The sequence below is a fragment of the Zerene cesonia genome, chromosome 1 (assembly GCF_012273895.1).
Source record: "Zerene cesonia ecotype Mississippi chromosome 1, Zerene_cesonia_1.1, whole genome shotgun sequence".
Classification (NCBI taxonomy): domain Eukaryota; kingdom Metazoa; phylum Arthropoda; class Insecta; order Lepidoptera; family Pieridae; genus Zerene; species Zerene cesonia.
This window is the reverse complement of record NC_052102.1, coordinates 3,270,483-3,297,929: the sequence shown is the minus strand read 5'-3', so window position 1 is coordinate 3,297,929 and position 27,447 is coordinate 3,270,483. Positions and strand designations below refer to the sequence as shown.

The following is a 27,447-nucleotide window of genomic DNA, read 5'->3' as shown; positions in this document are numbered from 1 at the left end:
ATAATGTTAGGTTACTGTAAGTGCGCCACAGTTTTAATTATTTTGTATTAAGCAGTAACTATACAGATAAAATGAAGTGAGATTGTTGTATGCATCTAGTGTGTAACACGTGTTGTCGCTATTATGCAGCCAATTTAGTATAAATACTTCAAAATCTAACTGTTTCATATGGTTTGCAGATGCGTTATTTTCGGTTCTATTTACCAACGTGTATTTCAAAATATAAGTAACCTAACATTCTGCTATCCAAATTACATTATCTTAATGTTACATTTGCATTGCAATATTTATTTAATATAAATTATTTACATAAGATAACGTGAATATGCACATGAGCGAGCTTATAGTGTCAACTCTTATCATAGTACGTTGTTACAGTCGTATACTGTTACTTTGTATATTAAAATCTATCTATCTAGCTATCTACGACATTACATATCCAATACTTCATACAGTATTCTTTTGTTAGTAAAAGTAACTTTTCGTGAATTGAGCTACAATATCCTAATACATACATCGGGTGTTTTATTTAAAAGTCATTAAATTGGCGCTTTTGTTTTCGAAGCACGTGTCATATGTACTGTGTTTATTTCTGTCATACATCGTTGCTACGTCAGAGCGATGGAGCTCTTTAATTTTGCAAACAGTGCTTTTGTCTCACGGTCGTTATAATCCAGCACAAGAAGGACGAAGGACGAGGCGAAACGGGAAGTACTGCGAGACAATAGAGTTTTTGGAATTCGCTAACACACCAGTGAGAAGTCTAGTACAAATGTTACTATTGGATAGGAACAGTAAAATTTTCGAGGATATCAAACTTATTTATTGCTGACATTTTAACACCGAGTGAGCTAATTTTTTTATTAATAACGTTATTCAATACAGACTTAAACAATGCGGAGACAAAAAAGATTGAAAGAAGAGTTAAATTACTGAATATAATGCGCTCATAGAATTTGTATACGATTAAACTATTATCGGAAATTATGAACTATATATTATTAATGCATATAAATAGTTCTCAATGTCTATAAAGTGCATAATGACCTCGTGCCAACCCCGCTCTATCGCGCGTTGCAGTCCAGTCATTGCCATTGTAAATATAACCGTATTATAATACACATTTATTGCATTATTTATAAATCCCAGTTACATGCTGTACATGAAATATGCTGTGTACATAACTAATATTTTATATGTATTTAAATAACATAGATACGACTATTAATCAATAACATTTATTATTATTTATACTTTATACTATACATACAAGTCAGTGTAAATAATTTACATCCTCAAGAATTGTTCTGGTATAATTGATAGTGGAAAGATTTATTTTCCTTTATACATATAACATTTTCATATCCTTGCAATATAGCTGACACATGACTAGAAGATAATTTATCATGATAAAGTTGTCTACGATGAATCTGACAATCGGAATCATCATAATCTCAGCCAAAAATATGTAAGTATGTAGATTATAGATATATATGCGATAAAAAAATTATTCTCGATTAAATGTTATAATACTACAAATTTATAGTTGTTAAGTGTAATAACAATACTTGTAGATAGGCAATTCAATTTATGTATCTTCAATATTGTAATGTATTTCATATGTTACAATAGCGAATATATATAAATTAATATACGATTAATTTGAACACGAAAAAAAATCAAATTTTGGTACATGTCAAATACAGGACAAATATACAAATGCAATTTATCAATGTAAAAAATGTAAAAAACAAATGTTATGAAACTAAATATTTGTTATTAAATTAATACTGTATAACGCCCAATCTGCGTAGTCGCAGTATCGTAATGCTAACATAAAACAAGAAACATACAAATTAAATTCATATCTTTGACTAATTACCTCGAGTATTCTTCTAAAGATATTTTTATTTATTTATTAAAACTTATTATCGAGTACCAACTTACACAATAAAGCCGTTTAAAGAAGTGAGTAGGAAAATGTGATCCATTGTTATGAACGGAAATCTACAGCAGGTGGGAAATTAAAAAATTCCTACGGCATATATATAGGTATATACATCGTTTACCGATGCATTATGCATTTAGTTAAACGTTTGATTATGACTGGTTTTCATTGAGCTCAATTGCTGTGTAATAAGAAATATATTATCAAATAAATTGTGTCTCAAAATAACTAAAACTATTAGTTTTATATTGTTATTACATTCTATGGTTTCAGAGATCTTTCAGCTATACTAGTCATATTTGTAAAAGTTAGTATCGAGACACTATCTATTAATTATTACCAAAATTATTATTTGGTTACTGTTGCAGTGCATCAAATGTTAAATTATATACATATATGGCATACAAATCCCTGCAACTAATTACCAGACTTGAAGTGTTTTTATATTAATATCTCAACAATCGAAAAAAATTGATACATAATTTTATGAATATAGAAGATAAAAATTATCATTATTGACTAATTAGTATAAGAAGATAGAAGTGCTAGATACTCACTCACGATGTGTATCATAAATGAAGCGAACACGACCATCCACCCCCACCCGCCGTCGGGAGGGGGCGCAAGGCTCTCAGACCCCTCTCTCGACGACTCCACTTGCGCTCCATTGCCGTTCTTCGTGGTCTTTACTCCTCCGTGTGACATTTTCAACTATTTTATCTTTGGCACTATTACAAGTTTTCTCCTTTGATATGAATTGAAGCGTAATTCGAGTCGAAGTGAAATGCTGTAAACTTATTTTGAGAATATTGTCGATAAGATATGGTTATTGAAATATTTGCTACTCTAAATCTTGTGAAAATAGAGGCACTTATCACTTGATTAGTTTTTATTCTATTTTGGAAGGAAGGAGGAAGCGCCGAAGCGTCTAAAGAGTATGAAAATTATCATTATCTCGTTTTCATGATGCTGTAGTGCATTGCTTGTATATCATTCCTGTTCTTTGTAGGTAATCCTGAAACAAGTAGTAATTATATCCATAAGTATATGTTGATTACGTTTTTATTTTTGAACGACTTTAAAAAAAAGAGGAGGTTTTCAATTGGACTGTATTTTTTTCGCAGGTTGGTCGGTTCAAAACTGGTACCTCATGTCTCACAATTGTTACACAATTAGAAGGCGGTGTAGGGTTAAAAATAATTATATTTCAATTGATGGCAGACTGCACAAAAATGATAGATACATAAAATATATTCAGTATGTAAGGTCACTAGGTACTCGAATATTATCACAAGGTATTGTCACTAACAGAGATTATAGGTAGCATTTTAACATAAAATCGATATGGATATCAGGAATGTTATCTACCTATCACACTCCTTTGTGCAAGCTTCGAGATGGGTCAATCATGATAATGTGACGAAACGAGTATGTTTTAAGATGGGCATGATTATAAAACACCTTTGTACACAAGATAAATGCTCGTAATACGCTTAATCTGATTAATTATTTATTTACTAATGTTTAACATATCTATATTAGTGGGTATTAATAATAAAATCACACACTGCAATAAATCTGATAAGATATTATGACTTAACAAGTGTTTGCTATACTTATACAGCACTTTTACCTTCAATTTACAAAAACATTGAAGTTAGACTTTCTTTGACTTTCGTTATATACATATATTTCTATATAATAATAGAAGGAAATGGCATATTCACCAATTATTTCACCCGTTTTAATTAAAATATTTAATGAATCTTTTAACAGCATCAGAAGTAAATTATTACAGTAATCGATAGAAAAAGCCTTATTTTTGTAGAGCACTTTATGTACCCAGATTTGAATTGAAATATGCAGTACGACGTATGTCATTTTTGAGGGTGAATGCTTTTGGTACTTAAAAAAGTCGTTATATAACTACGTGAGAAATAGCCTGAATTACTCTATACACGTTATTTTTTTTTTTGTAGTTTATCAGCGAGCGAAGCGATCTACTTCTTTTTTTTTGGTACATTTTACTGAAAAACTATGTTCCAGGGTTGGACTTTGACGTCTCAATGCGTTATCAATAATGTTTTACTTGATGTTTGGATAAGAATAGATTTTAAATGAAAATATAGAATGATATAGTTCCTAGAAATGTTTTTGATGTATAGACACTAAGGTACAATTGAATGATTTGATGACGCCAAATGTATAATTAAATTGTTTGTTTGTTGTATTAACAATATCGCGATATTGGTATGGATTTTAAACCTTATGCGCTTAAAGATAATTATCAAAAAATTGTCTTTGTCAAAAATTCAACATGTAGATTGTAGAGTGCTTTTCATTTTTGTAATTATATTTAATTTTATTCGCCATAAGTAATTTTTTATTTGTTATGCAGCAACATATTGTGGAATAGTCGATGATTATTTAAGTATAATATTATTTTTGAATACCGACTGACCTTCTGGTTACAATATCTCATTAGGCGTTTAATATGCCACCTAATAAATAGTAGTATAAGATTAAGGCCGCTGCCCGTCAGTTTTCCAGAGCTCTAACTAGTTAGGTCTTGTTAATTTGCTCTAATTTCATATCCTTCTTTACGTGTAATATCGACAGGATTCACTTCGTAAAACACCTACACACGCACTGTAATACTAGGAACTTTGTTATCATGACCTAATTTATGTATTGAACAGGATTGTGTATCTAGTTGTATGAGGGTTTAGGTTCGATTTATAGGTAGGTTTGATAAATTATTAATGATTTTCTTTGTGTTGAAGGTAGGTTCTTATCTTATATGTAATTATATAATAAAATTATGTGCATTGTGGCAATTATTGATGGCGTTGATCCAAATAAACGCTTGTAGATATGTTATGTTCAAAGAGTGAAAACGTTTATCGCATACAATATAGTCCACAACGTGTTGTTCTCATAAAATATGTCTAGAAAAGAGCTACATCGCGAAATTCGTGTTGTGGCTGTAATGAAATCGCCTTGTGGCAATGAAGAAAAGCCATGACGCGTTCTGAGCATTGTTTGGTTTACTATTATACTATGGGCAGTCGTTTATTCCTTGAAACAATTTTAAATTCATACAAAAAGTGGATTCTGGCACTCGCCACCCGTTGTATGGGCACGTTCGGTTCGCCCGCTGGGCTAGTGCGGGTGTGCACAGCCAACCTAGATAGATCGCTTTGCTCTTCGATAACCAACTTTAATACAAAAAGCTATATAGATGTACCTATATAATTTTTGTAGTATTCAATATACTAAAGTGATGTCGTTTATTTTCTCTTCGTCTACTTTAACGTCAATGGTAGTATTTAAAATTTTTACCGCTTAATAAGCGCTTTCGTTTTCGTCGGTTTCAGCATTTGAGCGTAGCATATTGCATATATTATTCTTCCAATTCTGATCATGCTCTTTAACCCCGACTTTAAACTTTATAAAAATATTCAGGCCTTCAAATTACACGTATACCTTTGCTTACAAATATATAAAACTCAATAACATTGTGCAATTATTATTGTATTTTTGTATCGGAACAAAAACATGCTCACTAATATTAGCTATTTTGCTTCCAAGAATGCTCATGAAGCATGTTTCCAACGTTAAAAGCAAGATTAACATTGCGTTCAGCGTTGTTTTATTAATAATACCAAATGTGTTTAATATAATTGAAACAAAACAAAGTGATCACACTGTGTCGGATCGAAATAGATTGCACGAGATTTCGGATCTTTGTAATCAGCTGTGATCCGGGAAGTGTAGCAAGACTTAAAATAAGATGTCCACGTGCTTTATAAATGATAGTATCAATACCGGGACGCCCTCAAATAATAAAGCGGCCACTGACTCAGCGAGAGTAAAAAAACACGAACAAATAACACTGAAACAATGCTAATATCACATGCACTTCGTCGATAATAATTTATGCCTAAAGTAAATAAAAACACTAATGAAATAAATTAATTTAACTCACAATCAGTGTAAGCCATAGGTCGAAATATAAATCGTATGTTTATTTTAATTATTCATATTATAATATTCATAAGTGTGCGTTTTATATCTACATGAAGATAAACTTATTAAATCTATCACAAACAATACATGATTATAATATGATATTTACATATAGTTGTAGGTATTAAAATAAAACGCTAAAATTTTTAAATTGCATAACAATGAACGATATAATTTAAAATTACATTATTTCAATTTTAAATAATCGAAATGGCTTTGACTATCACATATAATACGTGTATAAAGTTTTTTTTCTCACCTTTGTAACAGTATTTATCAGAACAATATAGCACAGAATTTAACGTATTTATATCGAGTACGAATTGATGCCGCGAATGGCGTACTCACTCGCGCGCGGTCACTCTATCACTAAACGAGGCAGCTAAATACAAGATAACCGAGGAAACAAACGGATCCGAAAAGAATGAATGGAGAATTGTGAAAATCAGCTTTGTTTCACATGAAAGGTGAAGTTCAAGAGCCCAACAAATTACTGTTAAATAAACGTAAAAGCTAATGTTGATGTTAATAGTTTTCATAGCACAGCATATTATAATATATTTTATATTCAGACAAATTATATTAAAAAGCAGGTCTCGAAAAAATCTTTGGCGTATTGACAAGTTAAGTTTTTCGCACTCAGTCCAATATTTAGAAGTTCATCAGGTTATCCGCTTAGCTTTGAGTTAAAAATATATTTCTCAATCCTTAATGACTTTACTTGAAGCTTGAACGTTATCGACATACCTACTTGATTATCGGAATTGAATTATTTATGAAGAATGTAAATTATAATAGATTAATGTCATATATGAATCATTAAACATGGCAGACTTAAGGCACAGTAGGTCTTAAAAATTCAATATCAAAAAGAGCTCGTGAGGTCGTGGTTCGCCTGATGGTTAGCGACCGCCATCGCCCAAGAACATTCGCAGAGGTGCCTCTGTGAATAACCTGCCTGCTATTAAGGGGTGAGGGATAAAAAAAGGATTAACGACTGGAACTACTTTTCATGAGTATATCATTATGCTTTCCTGAATGGTCAATATACACATTGAAAAATTAACATTACAATAATTTGTGCGTCTGTAGTAAAGTTATACTTGTACATAGTGAAAAACACACAGATAGTTTTAGTTAATCATTTCCTGTTTCGGTCTTAGTAATTATTAAGAAAAATTTATCACATGTACGGACGTTTGCCGGTGATAAAAAGTCAAAGGGCGATCGTTGTTGAACTGTATCATTACGTCTTATTGTAATATGTAATAACTTACACTTATTACGTAGATATATTTTGTTTATTTATTATTTTATCTTGGCTAGGGCTTAATGTTATCCTTAATTCAACGCTTATTTAATACATAACGAATTATGTAATAACACGTATGACCGGTGTAAATGTAATGAATTGATTTTAAAATTGCGCATTCCTTCTTATCGGGACTGTTCCCGCCTCCAGAGCAAGGTTTATCTCTTCGTCTTTTGATATGACCGTTTCGTCCGTGTATCGTATAATAATTTTCATATAATCGATATTAATGTGAAATGTGAAGGTTGTTACAAATTGATGTTGTATGTTTACATGTATTCAAAGTTTGATTCAAATTACTATAATATTTTTACAATTTATATAAAAGCAGTATTAAAAAGGATAAAGATAATGATGGGCTTTTTTATGTTTTTGAACGAATATTTTACAGAGGCTTTTACAAATTTAATTTTTTTTTTTGATGTGGTAGTCGAGCACGCTTCGGCACGAATTGGGTCAGCTCGCACCGGGGAAGTACCACACCCCCACAGAAGACCGGCGTGAAATAGCATTCTGCTGTGTTTCGTTCGGTGAGTGGGGGAGCCGGAGGCCCATATCCTTTTCCTTCCCTTCCCAGTCCTATCCTTTATTCCTCTCGCCAATCCTTTCTTAATCCCTTCCCAAAAGGTCGGCAATCCATTTGTAGAGGCGTAAGGTCTGCAATAGACCTTATGCCTCTATAAATGTTTATGGGCGGTGGTATCGCTTACCATCAGGCGACCCACCAGCTCCATTGCCGACTGTGACATAAAAAAAAAAAACAAGGCAATGAAAGTACTAATAATGAAATTGTCGTTCAAAATATAATGTTTTTATATTGTTCTGTTTATATGTACTCTATGGAAATTATAACTTCACTCATCACAAAGTTGAAAAATATTAATACATATTTTGATGGTAATATAGGTATAATCCAAAACTCGTGAAGAAAATAAGATAGAATTTTGTATTGCTTAATTTATAATTACCGTGTCAAGTTATCTATTATAGTTGTTGTTAAAATCGGGATTTCATATTATTTATATAAACATGTTTTTGTGTTAATGATAATGATGAATTATAATAACTTTTGTTGAGCTACTTGATGGGTCAAGAAAGAATATATTGAATAGTTCTATGTAACAAACGATTAATGCATATTAATAAGATAGAATAATCTAACATTGTAATCTAACATCTATCGTGTTTAATTTGTTTGTTTGTCGTTTAAATTCTATTTAAACAGTCTTAACTTATATTAATTAGCTGCATGGCAAATAGTCTATTAACGTAACGGGGTTAATAGATAAACAGCTATTTAATTACTGAAAGCAGCTAATCACAATTAAAACAGTGTTTGTTTGTGTTCAAACTTGAACTATGGAATAATTAGGCATTCCACATAATGCCTTCTTAATATTATAAATACGAATGTAACTGTAAAAAACCGAATCGATTTGGATGAAATTTGGTACAAAGATAGTTTGCGACTCGAGAAATAGTAGGGTATTCTGAAAATCGCACTGGAACGGGAATTATTCCCGGAATGCCCCGGACTTTTTTGTCCTCCAACTACGTAGGCGAAGAAACGGGCAGAAAGCTAGTTCCTTCGTTATATGATTACAATAACATCCTTTTTGAGATATCCTTCGACCCCAATTCGTTGACCTTTAGATACCATACATGAATATCGAGAAAATAAATAGGTATTAAATTGTGCTGTAAATTCTCAAGTAAATGGAGGTCATATTGTCAGTCATCGCCGGTATCTTGACCGAGTTCTAAAATTTGTTCCTTGCCCTTGGCCGCTATGGCGCACAAACAACGGTGAATTAATTGTTCAAAAATAATCTTCTCTTATACCAATAGAAAAATAATGAAAGCCGACAAATATGCACGTTAATTATAGTTATACACTATATTCACAGCGTTTTGTCACGCAGGGATATGAATGTTCCGATATGGCATTTTTACTTGACTTTTTAAAAAGTTCAGCGATGTGTTTAGCTTTTCAATTAAATTAGGAACAATCATAGGTCCAATTAATGATTAATGATCGTTTTTAGATAATCAGTTCTCTTTTTTTAAACAGTATTGGTATTTATCAAGAATATATACACGATAATCTCCTATTACACAAAATTATTTACTCATTTAGATCTGCATTTAACTATACGGTACCATATGTTTCTTACGGTCTTATTTTAAGAATCTGTTAAACTTTAACTGATGCTTCAAATCGACATTTGAGTTTAAGTATTGAGGATTTAAGTTGTGCTCAATTGCTTAAGCAGCTCCTAAATATTAAATTTCGTTCCAATATTCAGCCGTTACTGTTACATATTGATATTTCTACAGATATATATTAGAGATACGTACTATAAGTGAGTCTGGGAAAACTAGTATATAATCGTATAAATGTATAAAGGCTAGGCAGGTAGGTATGCCTTGATCAACAATCTTCTAAGTACTTGGTATTCAATGTGTGTTCATACAAGGTTGTAGGGTATTTAGACCATAAAAGGTCAATAATAATTGAATACAGTGCTCATAAATAATTCACTTCAATCCAAGCCATATCTTATATCAATAACTTGTTTATGTCACGATTTTAATAAATAGATCTCGGAAACTGTTTGATTGCTCTAGTGCTTTAGTTTTTCGGTATTATACGAATTTTTAATATAAACTTTATTAATAAACGCCTTTATCTGCTAAAGCCTAGCCTTCCATATTAATAAAAGTATGGATAACTGGAATTATGAAAAATACAAGTGCTTTCCAAGGTAGCCTAAATTATACATTATCTACGAAAGTACCTATATTAACTGGTTGGTACTTATTTCGTTTTATCAAATAAACATATGACGGTTCCCACGTGGCGATCAGCTTGGGATTACCTACAACATACCTAATAGGAAAAAAACACACAATCGATTTTGATGTTGACATATCTTATCGCATCTAAGTAAAATATTGTTCACATGTCGACATTTTTTGCATATATATATACTATGTACATGATTTAATCTATATAGATCACGGTGATTTATTGAATTTTGTAGTGGATATAAATATGTAATACTCTAAAAATTTAATAATTATTTTCATACCTATAGTTACAGTTTGCTCTAGCTTTGTTTTATTAAAGGTGTAAGTGAATATGATTGAATGGGCATTGCTTAGTGTATTTTATTAAATTAAAGGGGTGGGTGTATCTGTGAAATTTCTGGACTTGCGGATAAATAGACAATATAATTAAAAAAACTAAGAACATTACTTTAAATATTATTTTATGAATACTTAATTATATATAGAGTATAACTTTAAAACTTAAAATTATTACATCGTTACATTCAGAAACATAAATCGCAAATTTTAGATAAGGATTGACGAATGAGTGCAGAATTCAAATGATTTTTAACCATACACTTGGATTTGATGATTTTACTATTCATATTTTAGGGCAATATTTTAACATTTTTGTTGGATCCTTGCACACCCATAAACGCAAAAGAACTACTCACATTTTTAATACCAAAGAGTCTATTTACATAAAACACAATTTATCAATATTCTTTTACTCAATCTGATTGGTGTCTGAAGAAATACCTAAGTACATCCTATTAACATTTGGTGTATGATGTATGATATTCTCAATTTCGAGGTAGGTATTCTTTTTGAAGTTCCACTTTACCACTTCGTGTAATTACAGCTCGCGATGCCATATTACAAAAATTGCGTCGTGAAGCAGATTTTTGTCGATATATTTACAAAAAATAAAATGTATTAAACTTATGTTCCATGGTTATGGTAAATATACCGTTTATTCTTACCGTTTATTACATAGGTTACATACTATCTATAGGTACTGTAAAGAATTTACAAACGAAAGGCCTTATTTATGCATTTGTGATGGGATGATCTACAGTCCTTGAGAATATGTGTCGTATATAAATCGTAGAATGCACCTACCTGGAAACGGGAATGTCATAATATATCTATCACAAAATTTTCCTTATTAAAATAATTATTAAGAGTGTGTTTTTTTTACTTTCCTCATATATTAATTAAATATTAACATGTGGTCAAGCACGTTACGACAAGATAGTTGGGATAGTTCTCATCGGAGAAGGTGAAGGGAAGGAATATCCTCACATAAGAACGGCGTGAAATAGTATTATCTGTTTTTTGTTCGACGAGTGGGGGAGCCAGAGGACCGCATTATTTGCTTTACCCTTAACAGTCCTATTCTTTATTTCTCTCATCGGTTCATTTTTTTTTTTCACACACCTATTAAAGTTCAAAATCCATAAGCTGAGGTATATAGCTTCTGCAAAAGTCCATGCGCCGTAATAACGCTTACCACCGGGCGACCCACCAGCTCCTTTATCGACTATGAGATTAAATAACTATACGTTTCAAAGTGAATTAAAATTGTAATTATTTTTTAAATTGTTTTAAAAAAAAATGTGATAAGACTTTCAATTTTATTTAATACGTGACGTATTTTTACAGTAATACATTATAAAAAAACATACTCATTTCCGAATACATTCGTTTATACTTTAGGTAAATAGCGAAGTACTCAATTATCAATTTTAAAACTCACGAACAACTAATTCATATCACATATCATATATTAGTATATGTACTGCCGAATCGATAAGTCGGGGTTCGAGACCGGGCGAGCGTGCAGAAAATAAATTGATTTTTCAATTTATCTGCACATGTGGATAACATCACCACTGCTTAAAACGGTGAAGGAAAACATCGTGAGGAAACCGGCATGTCCAAGAATCAAAAGTTCGACGACATGTAACATCTGCCAACCCGCACTTGGCCAGCGTGGTAGATTATGGCCTGAACCCTCATAGGAGGCCTGTGTCCCAGCAGTGGGAACATATATGAGCTGATGATGATGATGCTGATGATCGTATATTAAGCAATGTGTGCCAATTAAGTTAATAAAGTTCAAATATTGATTAAGTACATTTATGCATTTTATGGGTACCCAGACTGTATATATGGCACCCTGTAACCAAGAATCTGCCGTCCGTACGTTTGTTTGTCTCTTAGTTTGTTTGCCACCAGGCTGTATCTCATGAACCGTGATAGTCAGACAGTTGAAAAATTCAGTTGTGTATTCTTGTTGCAGCTATATACAAATATAGAAAATCTAGGCTCGCCAACGGCCAATTGGATAAGTGACCAAATTTTTGCTCTTTAGCTTATTTGTACTGAACCCTTTTTATTAAAAAAAATAATAAATTGTAAAACGGATATCACCTACTCTATAAGCACTTCTTATATTATAGAACAGTCTATAGACAATAAAAGCTCATTTACATCAACTATTCGATTTTTTTGGAAACATATAGATATGTTCTTCTAATTTTAATAGTTTATCTTAAATCAAATATCTATCTTAGCGGCCGCAATGAATGACTAATAATGGCAAATAACTTTAACAACGGTGAGTTAAACGTTAAAACTACGCTATGAATAAAAGGTATTTCGATCGACAAGCTTTTAACACTAGAAGACTTAATCCGCACTCAATGTTCAGTGAGTGCAGTTCGCGCGGAATTTATATGACGGGTAAGCGAATAAAACAACTCCATTTCATAGGGTTGTTTTTCTGAGAAAAATCGTTGCACGTGAACGTCAAAAAAACTGGTTTTTGTGTTTCGTTTTTGTTCATTTCCTTTTTCGTGTAATAGAAATGGATTTATTTTACTCGGAAACAACTTCAAACTCACCACTTATTTGCTTTATTTAGGTAAGATTATTGGATGCTTTATTTTTGTATGCTCTCAAATTTTTCCGTACCCACAATATACTCACATACATACATATGTAATTGAGCATAACATATTATATTGGTGCTTGTGAACGGAATGTCGAACGAAAATTGTCAATATGATCAATTTGTTTGATTTATGATTGTGTATTGAAATATGATATATAGTAATTACTTTCATGATTGATGTATACTTATGAGTGCTTTCATGAGTCGCGTGAACTAAGACAAAGTAATTACATTCTATGCCAATACATCAATGACAATATTTGGTTTAAGAGGTGAAAAATGATTTTCCAGTTTCCGATAATCCAACCCCGCCGCGCTACAACCCTTAACAGTAACTGGATTATGAGCGGGTGATTGCCCATCTCGCCACATTACCTAGCTTGTTCTGATTATTTACAATGGATTTGTAACAATACAATTTGTGTACATTACACCGTTTATCACAAAAAACAACAGATGGTGAGAACAAGCGACAAGTGTTATAAATATTTTTGTATTGTTTTCAATCAGATATGTGTGTTAACATTTGGATTGATCATAAAAAATATCTAAAAATTTTTAAATATTATCATCAATTTATGAGGAGAAATACAAACAAAAATGTAAGCAAACCGTTTTATGAAAATGATTGATAAGGATGATATTCATCAATGTAGTAAGTACATTTTAATATTGAATACATAAGACATAAGTAGTGTTTAATATATTTTTTATATTCTTGTTCATATATTTAAAACCCAGTGTGAGATAGAAACGCTCGCACGTGTACCATTATATGATAGCATCACGTTGCTCCCTAAGCTGTGAACGTGATCCTAAAATATGAAGCATCATGTTCCTGGAGATAAGTTTTAATTATTGTGAAACATTTATAACTAACTATTCATCACCCAAACTTAAGTATTAGATTTAAAAATTCATTGTCATATAGAGACGCGAGGATCATGATATAAAATTAAATAAATTAAGACGTATAAGACTATGGAATTTAACTAATATAAAAAACTCATCGTTAATTCTTATTACTTTATATTCATTCTGAGTACAATGTAAAAGTAGATGAATTCACAATTTACTTCAATAATCTTGTATTAAGTGTTTTATAAAATCCTATGTCATACAACCGATAGTATTTATTACTACATAACGTTTTATTGAATTATAAATGTCATAGATTGAAGTATGATGTGGTATGATCGTAAACATGACGACTCAAACAGGTGTTACTTTTGACATACATTATAATAAATTTAGCAATTAAAGCTTTCCTTAAACTTACCTTTAACAGTTGTTTGAATAACGATTACAGTTATCATGAAATAAATTTGAAACGTAAATCAATATCATTGTTTTGACAATGTTTATTGGTAAGTGTGTATTATTGAAAATGTTTTTAATATATAAGAACACTTGAATAGGAATCTTCTACTGCTGCGTATTAGGAAACAGATAATTTTATATTTCAACACGAATATTTATTATTTATTATTGGAACATATTTAACCTAGTTATTAAGGTTATGCGTGGTGTGAGAAACTGCCGCGCGCGGCGCTGTCGGCGGCCACCGGTGGGCGACTGAGCACAGACTGCGCCAAGGCGGGCGGCCAGTGTTACACAAATCCCGTAAACGCTATCCTACTCCGCATCAAGAATGCTATCGGCAGATCGTTGTAGGCTGATTCTGTATGCATGAGCGGGACAAAACATATAATGTACGCTTAAAATGAATTCTAATGTTCGTACATTGCATTCATTAAGTCCTGAAGTCTTGAAATCGAATAATGTAGCCTGTGTGTTTTGAAGACTTAAATAGAAAAGACAAGGACTGTATTACAATTTTGCACTCATAATCTTTATTTTAACTAAATTAACAATAATCAAGATTTTTATATATTCTATCAAGGTACAAAACTTTACCTAAAAAACATCTGTTTTGTATAAAAAGACCAATAGGTGTGTTGTTTCTGCTGCTTGTGACAATTTAATACGGCTAATACTATAAATTTCATTTTTTTGTGTTGGTACGTAGGTATGTGTTTTGGCTATAAAAAACGATTTGGGCAATAAATTCGCAATTACAAATTTATGACCATTTTGTGAACGCTGATATAATTCATTAATTTCGAATTTGCTTTAAGTATGTTCAAGTCTGTTTTCGTTCAAAATAATGGTTTTTCATATCATTTCTCTTTTTGTCACTATATATGTTAAATTTGGAGTCTCTGATCATCTAGAAGGCAGAATAGTCGGCGGTGAACCGGTTAAAATTGAAAGCTTTCCATTTACAATAAAGTTATTCAATCAAGGTGCTCTTTGTTCCGGCACGATATTAAACAGTTGGACTGTACTTACTGCTGCACATTGCTTTGATCATAATAGAGATACGAGTGATATGTTGGTCGTTGTTGGTGAGTTTTTAAGAGTGTAATTTCTTTTTTTGTTGCAATAGGGAATCGCTTGACTACGATCTCGCCTGATCGTAAGCTATGATCGTAAGATTCTCTAAAGAGTTGTTCACTCTCAATTCAATGCACTTCTCTTTATAAGTGAGCATATATTTGCTAAATATGCATGTGGATTATATAAAATAATACTATTCTATCTATTTATCGTATTATATTTTATATAATCCACATGTATCGTATATACTAGCTATCAGACAGCTATAAAGTGATAAAAAGTTGCATGGATATTTTATTATTTATCAAATAACAGAAACGAACAACAGTATTTGGTAATAAGGGTTAGGCTGCATTAGCTACCGTAAAAATATTAGATACTAAAAAATCGTCTCACTATCTTGCTAACGTACGAAACAATTTCGAGGTTCCAGGTATATTTATGACCACCAAGCTGAATCCTATGATGTGTCGCGTATCATTATTCACGAGGACTATAACGTCCCTATGCCATTCGCTTGTGACATTGCTTTGATATTTGTTCAGAAACCAATCAAATTCGGTAAAAGATCGGAAAAAGCGATATTAGTAAATACAAAAAAGTGGATGAATGCTTACGAAACGCATTTTGTTGCTACTGGCTGGGGCATTGTTAAGGTATCTTAGTACAATAGCTAATAATATATATCTTGTATATCTGAATAAAACAACTGTATATTTGATCTACAATAAAAAGAAGGAGATTCTTAAAATAAGTATGTATAATGATTGTTTTAATTATTTGTTATGCATTTCTATTTGTTGTTGTTTTGAACTCTTTGGAACACATAATTACCAATTTTTTACAATTGAAAGTATACCTACATATATTGATTTTATTTATTGCGGTTAATTATGTAAATGAAAATATTGTATATATTTTAGTATGGTGGCCCGTTATCTCAGCAAGGGCTAATGCAGACTGAGCTCCGCTACGTGCCTAAGAAGGAGTGTGAAAAGATGCATAGAATGAAGTTCAGTGCAGACATGTTTTGTTTATACGGTGACGGGGATCGAGACACATGCAAGGGGGATTCTGGTGGCGGCGTAATGTGGCATAGGTACGTTCAACTTTCCATTTTAAATAAATAAATTTTCACCCGCGTTAATAAACCATAAATCTTAACTGAAGGTATCCCTCAGGTTCGTAACACTATCGTTCGTAGTATGATAATACTGAACTTCTGAGTACATGATTGATGAGTTGATTCATTTACCTTATAGTGAATACAAAAGCAATTAGATGAAACTCAATATAATAAAATACTCATATCCAGATTTAGACGATTTTATTTTGAAAATAATAGACATTTCATTACTTCTCTAGCGGGCGGTGACGGTAGAAATCTCTGACTCACATATCTCTATAAATAACACATTAAGGAAAATTATTTATATAAAAGAAAGTTGTGTTTGTAACTGATAACTCAAGAACGGCTCGATGGATTCCAACGACTTTTTGTTTTTTAACAGGAGTTTACTGGACTAAATTAAAAAATGAGTAACAGTTTCTATGACTTTTATTACTTCGCAAATTAATATAAAAAATGTATAATATTTGTAGTAATATTAAGAGAATATTTTTTATGATTGATACTTTCTAAAATATATTATACTAATAACGTATTCCTCAAGGACTATTAACGAGTATTCAAATTAGATTAAAGTGTTTTCTCCCTTTATTTTAGCATGGTGATCGGTATTGTATCGCATGGAGATGGTTGCGCAAAAAAGGGTAAACCAAGTTTATACGCAAATGTCTGGTATTTTCGGAATTGGATACAAAGGAATGTGGAAAACTTTGTATATGATTATTGCGACACAAAAAGAACACAACAAATATGAAAACATAGACAGTAAATATTTTCAGTAAAGCCGTAGATACTTTTTATTTATTGTCTTTTAATTCCAGTGTACGGATAACATAGGGTTGAAATTTGTAAATGTATTAGTTTAATTAATATATCAGTAAATAATTATTAAATAACTTTCACTGTTTAGATATATTTAATAATAATTGAATACCATTTAACTACAATAAACTTTATGATTGAATGTTTTAATAAATAAATTGCCATTAGTTATTCAATAATCTTAACGAAGCCCTTTTATAGAGCCACAATTTCAAGAATGTTCTTTTTAAATATAATAATTGATGCACACATTCATAGTTACATTTATCTACAAATTCAACGAGATACAACGACCAAGGTCGCAATTTTATGTAACGCTTCTTTAACGCATCAGATAGCACGGATGCTTGAAATAAAAGCTAATCTATTACGCGTAAAGGTAATGTTATTCCGGCGTCGCATTATACGAATGTTTTATTTTATTACTTTACTTAGCAAACAGAGCGTACCGCGCGTGATGGATGACTCGCTAATAAAACACGCCCAACCTGGCTACACTACATGTGGGTCACCGTACAGGATTTATGGACGAATTTCTCTGGGCTTTATACCTACGGATCTAAAATAACTATAGAACCATAAGCGGCTTTATCTGAAATTATATCTTAAGGTACAAATGCGCGTTTGTTTAAGAAAATTTTGACCGCAACTTAACGTTGTATTTGGACCAGAAGGTAAAATAGTATCTTTTATCTCAACAGAAACTAGGTTACACTGATTTAATATACGTACACCAAACTAAACGATCGATTTTATTGTGCACATGGTCACCCCTCGATTATGTGTTCACCCTTCAGGGTGCGCCTTAAATAATATTGTTTGCAAGGGTCCACCCAAGGGATAGCCAAACACGTCACCTCGTTGCTAAGCGTTTTATAAAAATTTACTTGCAGTGATACCTCATTAATATATATAGTTTAAACAAGAATCTAACTTAGAATTTATTTATTTTGTATGGAATTCCGTCCGACAATTTTTCGACTACATAATAATTTTAACAATTGCGTATTTGATTGACAAACTATCTAGTGGGCATTCTGTATTCAATATCTTAAATAATAAGTAGGTGAAGTATATCAACATGTTTTTTATGTCATAGCGGGCAACTTTGGGAATGCGCTGCCTGCTTTTATGGGATAAGGGAAAAGGAAACGGGCCTCTGATACGTTATGGCACTTTTAATATCAACCAATTATCTGCTACTTTTCTACTATTTTCCTTATAGTAATTCTTGAAATTGCTCGCATGATATATAGCAATTCAGTTGAAATATAAAAATAAAAATCTTGAGAATTTAAATAATATTCTTTTTGATAATTTATGCGTCACAAAATCTTTTTCACAATATTTTATATGTCAACATATAAATAGCATGTAAATAAAACATGTCTGATTGTTTGAAAACTGGAAGTACCCGCAGCAATTAATCTCTCTCCTTATGCTCAGGGTACCTTATAACTTCGTTCTACAGACGTTTTCCATCTTACTTTAATTGATCTTTAAAATAATGACGCACCATTAAGGTAGGGCCCGATTCGTACCTTGAAATTAATGAACTGTAATAAGTCTGATGGCTGGCTCCACCCTGCGTCTTAGACGATGAATAATGACTCCATTAAGTCATGGTGCTCGTTTAATCGAGGACTTACAAATTTATATTCTTACAAAAGTTATTAGGCCTCATTTTAGCACCATTATTTATATCAAAATGATAATAATGATGGAGATACTTATTTGTGTGTATAATAACAAAAGAGTTATGTTCTAAGAATATCATATTAAATTCAAAAAATGGCCTGAATAATAGATACGCCATTTTATTAAATAAAGAAGCTCTTAAACCTGCGATTGCGAGTACGATATCTAAGAGCTTTTAAAGTGTGAAGAGAATTCAAAATGCGATGAGTGCTACATTTTTCGAATAAGCCGAGGGCTAAACTTTAATAAAATGCAAACCAATAAACATCAAATATATGACACTTTCATTTAAATTGTGTATTTTAATAAAACCCTTGAGCGTATTGCCAACGATACTGTAATATCAATCATATCATTATAATATATCATTATAAAATATTTAATATCCATAAGATATACATAAAGTATATATACAAATATGCCGTAAAATTCTAAATAATCAATAGACACACCTATTCCACGCGGTAGTTGAGCGTATACGGTACAAGTGTCCATATATGAGGGTAATAAAACCACACCTCGTCTCGTGTGCTAAAAAACGAAACAGAGCGTCCCGTTTGTTTATGCATAGGTAGGTACGTAAACGTTTGATTGGGTTCAACTGTATTATCTAACGTTATATAGATATCTAAGTAATAAAACTGTACCTATGTACTTATTGATATTTATTTGCTATTAACTACTTTTTGAGACCAAACTTTAAATAAATTATCAAATATTTTATGGATATATTACACAGGTTTTCGATCATTGCATCAGCATAACACTGTTTCAAAAACAGTAGGTACGTTCTATTGTGAGCACCGTAATGTTCTAATCTAGTATTTTTAATATGAGATCATAGATTTATTATAAATATATTATGTAACCTATAAAATTTTATCTTATACCTTTAAACGAGCAATTCTTGTATATATATATATATATATATATATATATATATAATTGCAATCTCGGAATCGGCTACAACGATTTTCATGAAATTTAGTATACAGGGGGTTTCGGGGGCGATAAATCGATCTAGCTAGGAATTTTTTTTAGAAAATGTCATATTCGTGTTTTTTTTTCCTGACATCTATTGGTGAATAATAATACTATTTTGCTTCGTAGATTGCTGGACAACTGAAATAACACATAGGCACTTTTTATACCGATATTCCTACGGGATACGGTTACGCAGCACGCTTACGCGGTTTCAACCGCGGGTCACAGCTAGTTTATACTAAATACAAATAAAATGTTTAGTAATTATATAATATATTTTAAAAATTTCTAGGCTTATTTAAAAAGGATCAGTGGAAGTAATGCCAATTTCTATACTTCATTTATGAAACGAAAGGTGTTATTCATGGACTGCAACGAACGAGATGAATTAATTTTCTGTAGAACATTAATAACCGGGATTCATATTCATCATCTCTTTATTCTATATAAAATTGGCTTTCAATTGAAATGCAGTGAATAGTAATATGAGTTTTACATTTTAAAAGAAGCGTATTTTACACATAATAACGCGTGGTAGCTTTTCAAAAAACCTGCTTTAAAAATAACGTTTTCAAGCGCTTTTAAGCCTAATTGAAAACAAAGCTCTTGTTTCATTTTGCATTTTCTGTGGCACTCTTTTTAAATACTATTTTTATACAAGACTAGGCCTACTGTCTTTAGCATATGGAATAACTTGTTAGCACTTACCAAATCTCAATATGTACTATGCATTTATTCTTCAATATTCAACGTGTATTTTTTGACTTTAGCAATGATATTTTCATAATCATTTTATTAACACATTGATGGAACATCACAAAACTTGTTTGTTTTACATAAATAATCACAATGTTGTTATACGTACAGCATATTATTGGAAAATCTGTAAACATAAATTTATAAACTTGTGTATTTAGCGATAACTCATTAACACAGACAACAAAGTTATACAAGTACTTAAGATTTATGTAATTTTACCTTATCGATTTACATAAACGGATTAGAAGTTTGGGTCCGGATGGATTTAAATAATAAATGGGATGCGATTCAAAGTTACTGGGTGTAAAAGTTTATATAAAGGAACGCTGACATGGAATCAGGGTCATTTATTATCAACTTTCCTCATACTACCACTTGAAGAAAAGATCATTAATTTAGTTTCAATTTTGAAATAACTACTCTCAAAACTCAATTTCAAAAACTTTTGAATTCATGTAAACTTTAAGAAGCATTCAAGATAAGTTATTTTTTTTAACTACCACCGATTCTGAATGTTGCTTCTAAAGAGATGAATCGGCAAGAAACTCGACAGTTACTCTTTTTAAAATATTAACACTAATATATTAACTACTTAACAACACTAATAAAATACAACACTAATATTTATAAAATAAACAATAAAATGAAAAAATCTTAATAATAATAATTGTGTCTGCAAAACACACATCAGAATAAAACGAATAACGAATACTAGAATCATGTAGCGAATGCTAAAAAATGAATTAAAACACAATTTACAATTCATGTGTGGGAGTCGAGCACGCTTCGGCACGAATAAAGCCAGCTCGCATCGGGGAAGTACCACACTCCCTCAGAAAACCCGCGTGAAATAGTAGCATGCGACTGTGTTTCGTACGGTGAGTGGGAGAGACGGAGGTCCGTTTCCTTTTCCCAGTCCATTCCTTCTTTCCAGTCGTCAATCGTTTCCTTATCTCTTTCACTTTAAAAGCGGGCAGCGCATTCGCAGAGGCACTACCTCGGAGAATGTTCATGAACGGTGGTGATGAAGCGAACCACCAGCGAGGGTGCCCGCTTATGGCATAAAAAAAATTCTCAGACCACTTTAATATAGAACATTTAATATTAAATAAAATAACTGGAGCATTAATAACTAAGAAAGAAATCGCCGGAGCTAATTAAGATTATATTAAACTTCGTGAACATAATAGATATTCCGAAAGTTTAATATCCATTCCTCTTTATCATAGATGTATTCTGGAAGATTACTTTCATTGTTTAATATTTAATGAAGGTGTTTGTTCGGGGAGCAGATAATTCGATTCATCAAGTTTCGTTTGTTAGACTCGAGACGCTTCAATAATAAAGTTCGTTATTGGGCTCACTTATCGTGAACGAACGAAATATAGAATGGGGCTCCCTGGAGATTTGATCGGATAAGTATTCTATGAGAAAACCGTATACAGGTTACATTATCGATGATTACGTTCTTGTATTTGTGGATCAGCCTCTGTGTGTATCCTTATAAACTACTAACAAGATCTTTTGTATACGGTCATAATAGTTTTGATCCATCAACATGATTCATCGCCCAAAATTTGGATAGTTTGTATAGCAACATCATGGATTCTCACATAACTGTTTTAATTCATGTTTCATGTCATCCAGACGAGGACATTAAATACAAAGGCTACTACTACGCTTGGCATAATATATTTTGAGACAGTAACGATATTATTAAAATGCCTATTTAAAAAAGGTGACACAAATATGCTCGTATTTCCATTTATGAATAGCCCACTCACAAAGTTGACCTGTTAACAAGCTTCATCTGTCCTGATTCAAAAGTTTCAGTCTACACACACACATACAAACAGCTGCATCACATTCACAGCTGGGCGTATCTTTATCAGTAGACGGCACTCGTACGTGCCTCTGGCCAACGACACTTTGCGAGTCTTTTACCCTCAGTAACAAGCGTTTTGAGACACCTGCAATCAACACTATTGTTCTTGCTTTCCTTGTGCATTCTATAGCTGAGGAATTCGTAATTATAATAAATGACTAAGAACCAGACTATATTCTAGAGGCCAGTAATTATTTAGTTAATGGCATCAAAACCGCCAGAGTATTACTCAAAATAATTTGCTCATTTACGAGCAAGTGATCAGCGTTGGTTAGTGTTAATAATTCATCTTATTATTAGCTAGATGCTAAAACACTTATATATTGTATATTTACACCTGCATTCCAATCTTCCGATGAAATTCCAATGAAATCTAAATATGAGGACATTCAGTCTCCATTGAATCGACAAATTAGGATGTTGTAGTTTTTATGCCTTATCCGAACCTTGTGCTTGTTATAAGATTTTCAATGGCACCTCTGAAACTAACATAATATAGAATTTATTAATAGAGAAGTATTTTGTTTGTATTTTTATATTGGTTTATTAATCACTCGTAGTGTGTGAAAAGTACTTTTCATGTGCAAATTTTTTCATATCTCTTTAATGCAGTGGTCATTATGGCGTAAACCTGTATTTCAAGATAATTTGTTATGATATTAAAATAATAAACTGACGCATTTCGTTTGCAACGATATGCCTATAAATTTAAGTAGGTCAATAAAGGCGTTGTTTATATCTATAGATATAAACAACATTTTATCTTTAGATCTTATCTTTGTAATCATAATAAAAGCTTTTAGCCATTAGCAAGAATTAATTTACCGCAGGCAACAAATTAAACTCAATTTACTTAATAAGTGTATTCTTAATATACGAAGTGCTCTGGCGAAGCCTGAAAAGTTTTTTGAAAAGTTTTCGGCTCTAAGCGGAGTTCAGAAAACTCAATCGTGACAAGAATAAGCGGGTCAAAACTCAGAAAAATTCTTTTACTTTCGTGCCAATACAGAAAGATTTAAGAGAACAAAGTAAATGATGTCTATTTGTAAGACTTAAATGACCGTTTACGTAAATATACGGCTGTTAGGAAGTAGGAATAAGTGCAAAATTTCCGAAAAGTTAAATTAAACGAAAAAAAATAATCTCTAGTTCTAAATTAGGCAAAGTAATAGTATAATTCATTTTTTAATCTAGCATTGACACATCAATATTAAATATATACAATGGTTTTAAGTGTTGGTTGATCTAATAGGTCAATGAATGCGTCTTTAAAAACCACAAGATAAATTCTAGGAAGTAAAATATGTAACCAACCATGTATGTAGAGTATTTATAAATGATTTTGCTATACATAGGTACGTTATTGTTTATTTAGAGAAGTTTAACAATGAAAGCACAGAAAGTAAAAGTATAATATTTCTTGAGATCTCCAAAATTGTATTGCGATTTATTCACGTAGGTACAACACGATTCCATAAATCAAAAACGGAATGATGTCTCTAGAAGTTCTTTGATTTCACAATAGGGCTGAAATCTCCACGTCAATGATTTACTTTCGCGATAAACGGTTAAGGGTCAAATGTCACTCGAAGCCGTCGCGTTTAATTTAATACATCTGGTACGACACGGAATTTTTGCTATTTACTCCATCGAGTTTTTCTTGCAATATCATTTTTGCAATAAGAAAAATGTAATATAGTAAATACAAATCAAGAATGTTTGTATGTTTAATATTACAATAAGATTTTCTTAAAAAAAAACATACTTTTAGATTACAAAATTAGACATTTTACATTTTGTCATATTATTAAGAACAATCGGATAAAGTAATATTTATCTATCTACGGTATTTGATAATAAGTCATTGAAACATATTACACAGCCTTAGTTTCTTTGAAACAATAAGTTCTATTAATACGTTACTTTATTTATTACATATTTTATTCTCAGAAACCACACCAAGTGTCCATGTTCAACAAATATTACTCCCTTTGAATACATCATATAATCCTGTTTTAGTTTTCAGACGAAGCTCCATTTTCATGTCGCAAACAAAAACATCATTTTATCCTATACAAATATACTTGGCTTGTTAAACAAGGATCCTCTTATTCATAGCCTATCAACCCCGATAGTTTGCTTCTGTAAGGTTAGTTTTGTAAAAATTTAGTTATAAAATATATGAAATATGATAAATTATATCTTAACTTTGCTACTGCTTTAGGTTTTATGATAATTGTGTTTTTAGTATTGTAGTCATACATAATATATATCTAATCATATCACTTGTATGTTTGTAAAAGGAATGACTTTGATGCAAAAGACATAATATCGAAAGCATAATATAGTTAAATATAACAATAGCATCCCATTTCGCCTAAAGTACTCTAAATATAAAACAGAATTTAAAGCTGACAAATTCTGAATCTCGTAATAAATCTTCCGTTGGAATTTCGGAACCAATTTAAGTTTTCATTTACAAGACAGCGTTATGTTGCGAAGGATTTGCCTAACAAGATGTTTGAAGGAGCAACAAAACAACGAGATGAGATGGAATTGAACTCGTCAAGAATCTCCGCACTGATATTTGTTTTGGGGACGAAATATTCATTATTTGCATTAATAAATGGAAGTTGAGTATTGAGTAAAAGAAATTGGTATGTAGCAACTTTGTGAATGGTCCTGTTACGCAAAATAATTATCGACCCTCATTAAACAGAATTACTATCATAAATTCAAAATACCTAGTAGGTACCGAAAATTTTAAAAATTAAAAAAAAAATCGAATGACAAGGTCCGTAGCAAAACTGACATTTAAACCATACTTTCTATCAACTATTTTTTTGTTTGCTTTTTATGACGAGAGCGTTCTTATGTAATTTAACGCTTCGAGACAAATATTAATAATTCTTACTAAAGAAGAAAAGTAAGAGAAGAAAAAACAAATAATGTAATATAGAATAAAATGAATACTCGAATTTCTTATTTAAATTGGTATATCAAATAAGTTATTGTTATCGTAAGGGCAATGAAAAGCGTATATTGTAATTTATGAAATTGATAAAGTGATGAAGGTACGAAGGTAAGAAGGGTTGAATGTCTTACCTACATAATTTTTTTAAATTGAGGACCGACCTCTATCATTGTTATGACGGTGTGGTGTCTTTATAAAGCCCTTCTAACATTGCTACTCGTATAATATAACCACCGTATATTTCAATGAAATGTCATTTTTTCATGGACTGTATAGTTGTCCAGTATTCATGTTCAAGGCAATTTTTTTTGTATATTTTTTCATACCAATAAATGACACGAGTTATTGAATCTAATTATTGTAATAATCTGATATTGTTATATACCTAGACCGAACCGTTTATCCTACTAATATTATAAATGCGAAAGTTTGTGTGTGTGTGTTTGTTACTCTTTCACGCAAAAAACTACTGAACCGATTGCAACGAAATTTGGTAGGTAACTAGCTGGAAGAAAACAACTGGAATAACATATAGACACGGCTTTTTATCCCGATATTCCGACGGGATACGGAATTACGCGAGTAACCGCGGGGCGCAGCTAGTATTGTGATATAAACGTAGATAATCAAACGTAAAACATAAAAATACTATTTATACTATGTTTTGTTTATTTGAATAAAGTAATTGACTACGTGGGTAAATATAAAGTACAGTGGTATGTACTAATTGCGCTTCGCCTAATGCACAAAGTTTGCACGTTAGCTGTTATTTATTCAGTTTAACACCAATTACCGAGCTCAAACTGACACGTGTTGGTATGTAAATGGTTTACTTTGTATGCAGCACTTAAATATTCATTTTTCAATGCTACACTATTGACGATATGGTGTATAATAAATTGTCGCCATTTTTGTGTAGTTGTTCAACAGTTTACAATCTCGCGAGGCGACATGCAGGTTATTGTTTATGATATTTTTTACCATAAAAATGTGCAACGCGCCTTTGCCAAACAAATTGTTTAAATTTTCATACTTCTTCAATTCAACTTGAAGTTCCTATTCGGTGAAACAGGCTGAAGATTAAAAAAAAAATATACATAAATCTAAATGTCATTCCAGTGTAGCAATATTTCAACACTGTCAGAATGCGAGCAAAATATAGCGACGCTTGCGTCCGTCGTTCGACGTGAATCTGATTGGAGTTTAGCAATTTCACCACATCAACCATTCGGAGAATTGAGAGAATGACATGACATGACATTAATAAAAATCTATTGATATGTATAAGAATGAACATCGTGTATCAAACCCGTATCATATTCTTTCCACTTCTAAGACCTTTCCTTGATTCCCACCATCAATCCTCACCCTATCCCTTATCCAGAAATGTAGGTAAACTATTTGCATAGGCATATAGCCTTTGCAAATGTTTATGGGCGGAGTTGACCGCATACCATCAGGCGACTCATCAGCTCCTTTGCCAGCTTTTAAATAAAAAATTGTATGTAAAAGATTATTCAGGCTATAAGCCGGCTTTTTGTAGCCCAATTTCACCAAGGAATATCTATAAACTCCTTTAAAACAATTTTTAATTGATTAACGATGCTACGTTTTACATGCTAAGGTAAATTTTAAGTTTATTAATAAGATCCCAGTATTTCCCCATCCCAGCAATTTCTATGATATACATTCCAGCTATTACAAATTCATAAAATT

At 31.6% G+C, this 27,447-nt stretch overlaps 2 protein-coding genes across 3 annotated transcripts in view; one reads left to right on the top strand and one right to left on the bottom strand.

Annotated features, from left to right (window-relative positions):
* The window catches only part of LOC119840218 (monocarboxylate transporter 12), a 23,866-nt gene extending 9,218 nt beyond the window's left edge, over positions 1 to 14,648 (bottom strand). Inside the window, exons 1-2 of one of the 2 annotated variants that reach the window (XM_038366742.1) lie at positions 14,360 to 14,648; positions 2,506 to 2,963 (exon numbers count right to left, since the gene is read on the bottom strand). In XM_038366742.1, the coding sequence (XP_038222670.1) occupies positions 2,506 to 2,653 (148 nt within the window). In that variant the 5' untranslated portion in view covers positions 2,654 to 2,963; positions 14,360 to 14,648. Of the gene's footprint in view, positions 1 to 2,505; positions 2,964 to 6,236; positions 6,343 to 14,359 lie in introns of those variants that run through there. The other variant, XM_038366735.1, reaches the window with a different exon arrangement.
* Positions 14,649 to 15,355: 707 nt separating this feature from the next.
* On the top strand, positions 15,356 to 17,363 carry LOC119831918 (trypsin V-B-like). Its single transcript, XM_038355525.1, has 4 exons — positions 15,356 to 15,488; positions 15,914 to 16,136; positions 16,404 to 16,579; positions 17,207 to 17,363. The coding sequence occupies exons 2-4, from the start codon at positions 15,987 to 15,989 to the stop codon at positions 17,361 to 17,363; spliced, it is 483 nt and encodes a 160-aa protein (XP_038211453.1). The 5' UTR covers positions 15,356 to 15,488; positions 15,914 to 15,986.
* The last annotated feature ends 10,084 nt before the right edge of the window (positions 17,364 to 27,447 follow it).